The sequence below is a fragment of the Elephantulus edwardii genome, unplaced genomic scaffold (genome assembly GCF_000299155.1).
Source record: "Elephantulus edwardii isolate Elephantulus edwardi_28Jun2011 unplaced genomic scaffold, EleEdw1.0 scaffold00203, whole genome shotgun sequence".
NCBI lineage: Eukaryota > Metazoa > Chordata > Mammalia > Macroscelidea > Macroscelididae > Elephantulus > Elephantulus edwardii.
In genome coordinates, this window is record NW_006399953.1 from 343,390 (window position 1) to 354,187 (window position 10,798).

The 10,798-nt window shown below is 42.1% G+C and overlaps 1 protein-coding gene and 1 pseudogene across 3 annotated transcripts in view; both read right to left on the reverse strand.

The window, feature by feature from the left end:
* Nucleotides 1-2,038: 2,038 nt before the first annotated feature.
* LOC102858703 lies at nt 2,039-5,326 on the reverse strand (annotated as a pseudogene).
* Nucleotides 5,327-5,999: 673 nt separating this feature from the next.
* LOC102859102 (chromosome unknown open reading frame, human C11orf54) overlaps nt 6,000-10,798 on the reverse strand; it is a 28,744-nt gene continuing 23,945 nt past the window's right edge. For all 3 annotated transcript variants that reach the window (XM_006897179.1, XM_006897178.1, XM_006897177.1), the window contains 2 exons: nt 7,277-7,393; nt 6,000-6,173 (listed from right to left, as the gene is read on the reverse strand). In XM_006897179.1, the coding sequence (XP_006897241.1) occupies nt 6,000-6,173; nt 7,277-7,393 (291 nt within the window). The remainder of the gene's footprint in view (nt 6,174-7,276; nt 7,394-10,798) is intronic.

The following is a 10,798-nucleotide window of genomic DNA, read 5'->3' on the forward strand; positions in this document are numbered from 1 at the left end:
TATGTTGTTGTTGTTGTTATGTGCCGTCAAGTCGCTTGCGACTCATAGCAACCCTATGTACAGCAGCCCTAAACTCTACTCTGTCCTGTGCCAATCTCATTGTCTCCAACGCACTCTTCCCGATTGCCCCAGTCACCAAATCAATCCACCTCTGAGAGGGCCTTCCCCTCCTGCACCTGCCCTCCACCCTCCCAAGCATGATGTCCTTCTCCAAGGACTGGCCTTTCCTTACCACATGACCAAAGTATGTCAGATGAAGTCTCAAAATCCTTGCCTCCAAGGAGAAGCCTGGTTTAACCCTCTCAAAGATGAATCTTTTGTTTGTTTTCTTAGCAGTTCCTGGTACCCTCAGCAGTCTTCTCCAACATCAAAGCTCGAAAGCATCAATTCTCCTTCTATCCACCCTGGTCATTGTCCAGCTCTCTGACGCATAACAAGTGATTGCAAAGACCATGGCCTGTACCAGACACACCTTAGTCTCCAGAGACACACCGTTGCTTTTCAGTACTTTATAGAGGTACCTAACAGCAGACTTTCCCATCGCAATACGTCTTTTAATTTCCTGGCTGCTGGTGCCAAGAGTGTTGATTGTGGAGCCAACCAGACTAAAGCTGTGAACAATCTCAATCTCTTCACCATCCATTCTGATGTTCCAATTGGTCCATTGGTGAGAATCTTTGTCTTCTTGACATTGAAGATGACATCAAGATACATTGGTAATAATGGGTGACTGGAATGCAAAAGTTGGGAACAGAGAAGAAGAATCAGTAGTCCGAAAACAAGGACTCGGAGACAGAAATGGAGCTGGAGATAGAATTATTGAATTTTGCACAACGACTTATTCATTGCAAACACCTTTTTTACGAGACATAACGCAGGTTATACACATGGATATTACCCGATGGTATGCATAGGAATCAGATCGATTACATCTGCCGAAGGAACCACTGGAAAAGCTCAATATCAGCTGTGAAAACTAGGCCAGGAGCTGATTGTGGAACAGACCACCAACTACTCATATGCAAATTGAAGCTAAAGCTGAGGAAAATTAAACCAAATCCATGGGATCCAAAATATAACTTTGAGTCTATCCCACCTGAATTTCTGAACCATCTCAAGAACAGGTTTGAGGCCTTGAACACGAATGAGTGAAGACCAGATAAGTTGTGGGAGGATATCAAGGGTATCATCCAAGAAGAGTGCAAACGTTCATTACAAAGACGGAAGATGAAGAAAAGGCTAAAATGGATGTCAGAAGAAACTCTGAATATTGCACTGGAGCGCAGAGAAGCCGAAGCACGGAAGAATTCAAGATACTAAAGAGCTGAACAGAAGATTTCAAAAGGCAGAGCGGGATGACAAAGCAAAATATTACAATGAAATGTGCAAGGAGCTGGAGTTCCAAATATAGGTTTCATATTAGCACTATCAAGTGTTCTGGGATTCCCATTCTTCTCAGAGTCAGCCACAGTTTGTTATGATCCACATAGTCAAATGCCTTTGCATAATCAATGAAACACAGATAGACATTCCTCTGGTATTCCCTACTTTCAGCCAAGATCCATCTAACATTAGTTACAATGTCCCTTGTACCATGACCCCTGCTAAACCTAGCCTGGACTTCTAGCAGTTCTCTGCTGATGTGCTGTTCCAGTCGTTTTTGGATGATCTTCAGGAGAATCTTGCTTGCATGTGAAATCAATGATATTGTTCTATAGTTTCCACACTCTACTGGGTCACCCGTCTTTGGGATGGGAATATAGAGAATTTGAGTGCCCAAGGAAAATCTGGTCCTTTTTCAGTGTCTTCCATTTCTTTTTTTCCCCCTTTTTCTTTATTTTTCCGTCTTAAATTTGGCTGTGCAAAACAAGGGCCTTAGGCTACATAACAATGTCCACAGTTAGAAACTATGGGTTCATACTGCGTGTAGTCAGCTGAAACCAACATTCAGGTATTGGAAGGTCTTCAAATCCTCCTGAATGTCTGTTAGGATTGGGGTGGAAAGGAGTTTGGGTACCGTGGAGCTTTGGGGGCTCCCCTAAGAGTAGCTTTCATTTTCATTCCACTTGGTGACCCACTGTTTTCGTTCCAGGTTGTCCTTACTGTATTTTTCATCTTTGATCTCTCGCTCTTCTTTCCGGATCCTTACAGCATGGTATCGGGGAACGCTATCATCGTACCTAGAGCGTTTAAAGAACCCACACTTCCATAATAAAAACACTCATAGGGCAAGCAGCAAAATCCCCGCAAGAATAGCCACCGGGATGACCCACCAAGGCACTCCTGAGTACTGGGCTACAGCCTTGGAGGGAAATACAATCACACGAACCTGAGTGCCTGCATTTGGCAGCTTGATATTCTCTGTGGCAGCAGTGACATCAATGGAAGCCCTCACAAGGATGTCCAAGTAGTTCATCTTGGAATATTCCTCCAGAAACGTGCCGTTCCACAACCTCAAGCGCAGCAGCACAGAGGCCTTGCTGTCCAGCCCTCGCAGCGGGCACCTTACGTTCACACAGTTCACGTTCACGCTGCAGTTAAGGGTCTGATACTTCCTTTCAGCAAACAAAGAGAAGTTCCTGCTATCATCTATCTGCTTTTCAGCAACTTCTCGTTTCCTTCTTGAGTTGTGAGATCCCTTTAGCTTTAAGAGGTTTATTTCATTTTCTGGCTCACAGGTTACTTTTTCCAATCCTTTGGATTCCACTTTTACCAAATAAAGCAGCCATTTGCCATTGTTAATTTCTTTTGGCCACTGAATATTCAAAGTTGCCGTGCCAAGGTTCTTGAGAGGTTTGCCTAAGTTAATTACCCTGAACTCATACTCTATTAAACTTCCTACTTCATCTTCTGATTTCATAGCTTGCTCACCAACAACCGTACCTCCAAAATACACCTGGGAAGGCTTAGCAACACCAGAGACCGATAAAAGCAGTTCAATAACCACTTTTGCTTTAGCTGTAATTGAAGCCAAATTATCCTGATTGCTTGCTGTCTCCAGCTTCAGAATAATATCCAGATCTGTGGTGTCAAAGTTGACCTCCGTTGTACTTATAATATAATAAAAAGTCACGTTGGGGTTTCTTTTAAAAGGATTTCCAAGCTCACAGTCTGCTTGTGAGCCATTCTGGTTGGCAACACAACTCAGCTGTTTCTCAGCGGAAGACCTCAGCTCCCTGTACACAGAGTAGGTCAATGTGTCCGGAAACGTTGCAATGAGTTTGGCTTCATGGGCAGTGTCACCATCCCTGGTGGGATCTCTTGGATTGGAAGGGCCATTTGTCACTGTTATTTCTAAAACAATGTCTTTCTGATCTTTCAGAACTAGTTCTGGTACACCTTTATGAATTGGTAAATAAGAAAATTTGTCTTGATTGCCTTCTTGGGTACAGAACTTATCTTCCAGTTTAAGGTTGCTGTTACATATGTTGTCGCTTCCACATCCTTCTTTTAAGAAGTGTACATCTGTATGTGCAGCTTTGGGTTCATTTGAATTCAGAATTGGGAGAACTTCTGGGAGTGAATTTACTCGCCTACGAGTGCCAGGCTCCTGGTTCTCTACTGATGCAGTTATGGGGATGGGACGCAGTTTGTCTCTGATATTTTCCTGCAGCCAGAGCATCTCCTCCACGCACACCTCCTGCTCCTGCCTCAACAAAGTCAGCAGCTTCGTGGACTTGGGCTCTGAAGCTTGGTTTCCAAAATGAACTCTTGATGACAGCCCAGATTTCCTTCTGTCCTTTTCAGCCTCCAGTGTGGCCACAAGTCCTATTACAGGATTATAGCCAGCAGGTTTGGCAGTATACTCAAAACAGGCTCTAACATCGAGGTAAATCCCACTGGGCACCCCACAAGGCTTAGACGTTTTGTGGTGGAGATCAATCTTGTCAGGTGATACTGTGATGGTTTTCTTAATACTAATCACTGGCCGGGATCTGAAAACAGTTACTGAATCGGAGAGGGAGCCCACAGCAACGTCAGGATAGGAATTTCTATCAAGGTCCATATTTCTGGCACTTGAATATCCAAAATAAGGTAATTTGCCCTCAAGAACCTGTGTAGGCTTGGTATTTATTCCATTCACGGATCCATGATAGATAAAAACTTTGCCCATTCCATCATAAGGGGCTCCAACTGCAATATCTGGGTAGCCATCTTGATTAATGTCCCCAATATTTTTTACTTCAATGCCAAACATAGAATCTTTTGTTCCATTAAGGCGAATTGGTACGACATTGTTCCATTTGCCTTGCTGGTTCATGTAGACGTACACTGCACCTCCAATTTCTCCATTTCTATCAAAATACTGTGGGGCTCCAATAACTATATCTTGCCACCCATCTTTACTTAGATCCACCACTGCCACGTCATAGCCAAACGAAGAGGCCAGACCTTCCTCGTCAAATATGTGCTCGGGGAGAAGATAGGTAGACTTGTCATCTTTTTTTAGCAACACCACAGCTCCACTGTGATTGGCTCTTGGAGCACCCAGATATAAACGTGAGCTAATTTTTTGAAACAATACCTTTCCCTGAGTCCAAAGAAAAGCCTAAATAACTGTTAACAGGAACAGGAACCATACTTTCATCATGGTTAGTCTCTCCACCAACTTCGTAAGGCCCATCTTCAAAGATGTTCATGTCAAAAAGAGTGTTATTCTTTTGCTCTACTCGAACAATCCCATTCCAATTGTAAGTACCAGGAGCTCCAAACACAATGTAATGAAAATCTTTAGTGAACGTAGCTGCCATACCTTGCTGGCATGAACCGAATTTTTCATGGATGGCCTCTCAGACGGCCGTCACAAAAACTCCAGTCTCCTCCGTCCATATAGTCTTAAATCTTGAGATTCTGACTCAGGACGTAACATCTCCCAAAGATATCTCGGGATTCCTGCTTCGTATTAACATGCTGCCTTTTTTCATATCGGTGAGCACGTCACAACCTTGCCCCCGGGGCCCTGGCTCTGCACCATGACACCCATCCACTGGTCCTCCTTGCTCTCTGATGTAGGGTCAGCATTGTTATAAAATTCAATCCGTGTGCATGGCCCCTGGGAGGTGATGTCACAGCTGTACAAACCTCCTGTCCGGTTAACTCTCTGCAGTGGAATGGCCCTGGCCTGAGGGGCCCCCACCAGCAACAGCCGCTTGTCCTCGGGCTGCAGCTGCCAGTAAGTGGCCAGGGAGAAGCCGAAGAGACTCCCGGGCTCCCCAGATTTCTGGATCACATTGCCCTCGCTAGTGTCCAAGTTGAAGGCGGCGCCGAGCCGAGGCAGGAGCCCCGCCGACAGGTAAAGCAGCCACAGCTGCCCCGAGGCCGCCATGGGCGGGCGCACGGGGAGGGGAGCCGGGACGTGCAGCCGCCGCGGGGCGCTCGGGGCTGGTTCCGGGTCTGAGCTGCCGCCTTGCTGCTGCCACGCCGGCTGCGGCCACCTTTGCTCCTCTCTCCCCGACGCCCGGCCCCACCCCCGGGTGGGTCGCTCTCCCCCTCGCCAGCAGCTCCGGCCGCTGAATGAGCCCTTCGCCAGCAGCTCCGGCCGCTGAATGAGCCCGTTGTCTTGCATTTCTGCAGTCTTTCTCCAGTCAACCACTTTTACTCTTTGTGGTTGTTTTTAGCCTCCTTCATAAAGGACTCTCACCTCAGTAGTACATTGTGAAGCTACTTTTCTCATTTTAGAGAAACAATTACAAGTTTAACAATTAGGAACTTCAACAATGAGTTTGCTGATATTACAGAATAAAAACAGTGAAGAACTTCTCGATTATGATCTTTATTCAGAGTTAAGTTTTCTAAGACAGACTTACAAAATAATATAGAAAATCATTTCAGTACTCTTTGATTTCAACATACTCTTCCATTCCAAAGGCCAAAAAAGGAGGTTTATTAGTGAGATAATTTCCACTAGATTTTATATTAGTATCCATTTATGAGCTTGATTTAAAATTGAAGAAATAAACCTTAATTCTCTATTTTTTTCCGAAACGTTTGTCAGCTGATTAATCTCGCCCAATAGAATGAGTCTCTTTTGGTCGATCAATACGGAAGAGAAACTCTGCAGGTGAGAAGTATCCAAGATACTCCACTGTATCAGGGCTGGTATCGTAATGGTAGTGTCCTCCTTTTCCATGATGACTGAAAAAATGAGTGTGTTCCAATCGCAGATCAAACCCCTAGGACAACAGATGAACCATCTGTTAGACTCACATTATTTGAATAGGCTTTTTTAAGGTGCAGAGAGATTTTTTTCACTTATGTTACAATAGTTTTTATTTTTAAGAAATAGGTTACACATCATATTATTCAAAATTCAAAGGATACAAAAAAAATTGTTCCCCTTCCTCCCTTGCCCACTTACTTCCTTTCCTCACACATAAACGAAAATAGTCAATTTCTTGCCTATTCTTCAGGAAATATTAACTGTAACTAATTTTTCAATCCAATGGGAGTAACATTCCATACATGCTATTATGCATATTGCTTTTCCCCCTTCACAATATAGCTTCCAAGTTGTTGCACATATAAAAGAGTCTCCCATTCTTTCATGTGTACATGGCTTGTATTTTATGTATGTTGTTGGTTGTTGTTTTCTGTTTAGTCTAATGGACCCATACCTGACCCTCTGGTGGGTTTTCAGAGGCAGTTAATCACGGAGGAGACTTCCCCATGCAGGGGGCAGCTGGTGAATTTGAACTGCATGCCTTTGGGATTGCAGTGCAGCTTCTTACCACTAGGCCACCAGAGTGAATGTATGTGCTCTTTCCCAACTGGCAATTATGTGATTGTCAATTCTATTAATATAATAATAGTGTCATGAATAATCTATTAACCAAGTCATTTTATATAGTTATAAAACATTTAAGGATATATCCATAGGATGCAATTGCTGACTCAAAAGATATGATCAGTCATTATTTGGGTAAAGAGTGGCTTTGAATTAGTCTATATTGCAGTGTTTTTCTATTAAGGTAGCTTTGCAGCATTCTGTTAGAAAATGCTCAATAAACTAATCGGAGATCTGACTCCCAGTCCTTTTTATTAAGCCATCAGGTATCATTTATAATGTCAGTGCCTTTATTTTCCATAAGGCAAAATTTCTTCTACCTAATTCATAGGTGACTTGTCAATTGCTCATCTATCTTTCAAGACAATTCTAGTTCTTTCAAGATCTCAAGTTCTTAAATACTACTACAAAAAGTATTTTTTTTAAAAAAATCAGTCAAAAACAAATCAAGCATTATTCCTACATTACAGTATAAAAGAGAGGCCAACTTACTGGATCTCTGGAGACAAAAACCGGCAGACAAACTAAAGGAGCCTGCATCTCATAGAAACGCAACCATTTATTCACGTCGTCATCAGAGTTCAATGGGCAGGAAGGAAATTCTGCGGGCTTTGATTTTTAAGAAACACATTAAATACTTATAAATAAGTGAATATAGTGACTATTAACCCTTTGCCATCATATCAATTCCCACTCACAGACGGACCCTATGACAGGAGCACTGCTCCCCATGATTTCCAAATAGATGCTGACGGCCACATCTTTTTGTGGCAAGAGATGCTCACAGCTACATCTTCTTGTGGCAAGGTGGCCTGGAAACAAAGACCTTTTAGTTAACAGAGCACAGTGTTTACCTTACCACTGTGCTACTAAGGCTCCTATAATGAATATTACTGAGAGGTAAAATTTAAGAATATATGCCGTTTCCACCCCCACCCCCTTCTTTCCATTCTCTCCCTCTGAGACGTTGAACTCTGCAAGAGGCAGCACCTGGACAGCTTTGCCAGCTATAGCTTCCCGTGTGCTAGAACCCACCACTGAGTGCTGGAGAAAGACTGAAGAGCTGCCAGAGAAAACACCAGGGGAGAAGAAATGACCCCTGTGAGAATGAATTTCTTCCTGCCCACCCCCACCCCCCATTCCTCAAAGAATGTTTATTTACTGATAAAAAGATTACTCATAAGTCTCTTATGAACTGTTCCAGACAAAAAGTGAGAGAAGCAAAAGAGGGAAAATGTCTTTATAACACAGTGAAGCTATAGGAAACTTAATCTAAAATTTAAAAATTAGGCAAAGGAGCTAATGTAAGAGAACAGGGACCAGATGTGATGCCCTTGGGGTCTGAGGGAGAAGGCTTCATTGGCAGAAGGAGGATTGTCTTAAGTAAACACATATTTAAAAAACAAAAAAAGAATATGTGCAGTTTTGTGATTTCAAAATCTTAAGCTTTTAAAAATATTCTAGTGACTTTTTTTTTTACTTCAAAAGAAGTTAATTACTATACCTTCTAAAAGTGATAAAGGAATGAGTCCAGTCAATATATATCTTTATTTTTTAGAGCCACCCTTACCTCAGTTATCACAGCTTTGTGAATCCCAATTTAAAAAATTACCTGTCATTGGGTCGGTTCTGACTCATAGTAGATCTACAGGACAGAGTGGGACTGTCCCATAGGGTTTCCAATCTGTAATCTTTATGGAAGTCTCAGTTTTCTCCTGCCCAGCAGCTAGATGATGGGTTACAATTACAGATACTACTCTAGAGCGATGGCTACATGGTGGAGTGGACCTGGGGAAGGGTTTGTAAAATAATGAAATAATCTTTTCTTTTACTTTTCCAAGAGGGTAATGTCTGGTGGGAGGGAGCCTCGGGAAGGGACAAATCTACAACAATGAATGAATGGAAATCCAAAGCCTCTGTAAATTTTCACTGAAATTAATAACAAATTTAAATTTAAAAAAAAGAATTAAGTTAGAGTAAGGATGGCAATGGAACCACCTTACCTCTGTAACTTGATTTGTGCCACTATTAGAACCTCTACTCAGAATATTATTGCTTTTCAATTTTTGACTCATGCACTTTTAACTTGTTAGTTAAATTTGTATCTTCTAGGCTGCAACACTTCCATGATACATCTTCAAGGATATGAACATGTACGGCTAAGCACAATTAATAACAGTGCACCTAAATTCCAAAATCAATCTCCATAATAGTCTATGTGTTTCCTACTGCCAAAGGGGCCCTTTAGAGTAGTGAGAGAAGACATTTACCCTGAAACCCACAGCGCCCCTTTTCAGCAGGAAGTAGCTAAGAGAATGCGCCATCCCCTTTTCCTTATGAATCAGGGTAAAGTCTCTTTCAGGGAGGAGTGATAGGGAATGGCAAGGGACACAATGACAAAGGAGATTAATCAGAATTGGCTTTGACAAGCACTGTGGCAATTGGACAATTAAAACAGACATGGGGGGGGGAAGAACGAACTGGGGAGGAGGGTGGAGAAAACAGTGCAACAATGAATGAATGAAGGCCCAAAATCTCTGTAAATGTTCATTAAAACTAATAAAATTTAAAAAAAAATTACAGATATTTAGATCAGCAGTCAAGCACTTCGGCATTGCACTACCAGGGTGCCTTTGAATTCAAGTATGTTTATAAATATAAGTAAACAAAGAAGTACACATACATTGATATTCATGTTGATGCTCTTTTTCTCAAAATTAGCCACAATTTGTTATGATCCACACAGTCAAATGCCTTTGCATAGTCAATGAAACATAGATGTACATTCCTCTAGTACTCTCTGCTTTCAGCTAAGATGCATCTCACTTTGGCTATAATGTCCCTAGAGCTATGTATGGCCTTTTCTAAACCCAGCCTGCACATCTACCTGTTCTCTGCTGATGTACTGTTCTTGTGGGTTTGGGGTAATCTTTAGCAGAATCTTGATTGTGTGTGATATTAGTGAAATTGTTCCATCATTTTGACACCTTGTCGGGTCATCTTTTTTTTTGCAATGGGAATAAATATTAATCTCTTCCAGGTAGTTGTCCTCAAGATATATTGACACAACCTGATGAATACATCCAGGGCAGCATCTGATGGTTGAAATATATCAATTGGTATGCCATCAATTTCAGAGCTTTGTTTTTTGCCAATTTCTTCAAAGCAGGTTGACCTTCTCCTTCATCACCATTGCCTCTTGATTATATGCTGTTTCATGAAATTTTTCTATGTCAGCCAATTCTTTTTGGTACAGTGACTCTGTGTACACCTACATCTTCTTTTGATGCTGCTTCCTGGGTCATTCAACATTCTACCCACAAAATCCTTAAGTATTGCAACTCAAGGCTTGAATTTGTTCTTCAGTTCCTTCAGTTTAAGAAATGCCAAGCGAGTTCAGCTCTTTTGATTTTCTGACTCCAACTCTTTGCACATTTCCTTATAATACTTTGCTTTGTCTTCTCGAGCTGCTGTTTGAAATCTGTTCAGCTCCTTAACGTCTTAGTTTCTTTGCTTTGGTTTTTTGGGGCTCTAGTGCAATATTCAGAGTTTCTTCTGACACGCATATTGATCTTTTCTTCCTCCTCTGTCTTTGTAATGACCTTTTGCATTCTTCATGGATGATATTCTAGATATCATCCCACAGCTCATTTGGTCTTGCATGCTGAAACTGAGGAGGACCTGAGGCATTTGCTTCAGAAGGTCAGGAACTGCAGTTTTCGATATGGATTAAAGCTCAATATCAAGGAAAAAGTGATTCTCACTGCTGGGTCATTTGGCAGCATCATGATAGATGGAGAAGAGATTGAGATTGTTAACAATTCCAGCTTACTTATTTCCATACATAACACTCTTGGCACCGGCAGTAAAGAAATAAAAATGAGAAAACCATTGGGTAGGAAACAGCAGGAATTGGAGTTAGGACTCCTGTCGTGAACACACGGAGACAGCAGAGGTTTGAGCAAGGTCCTCCAAGTGATTGACCTGCCCTTGCGATCACCCAACACTTTCCCT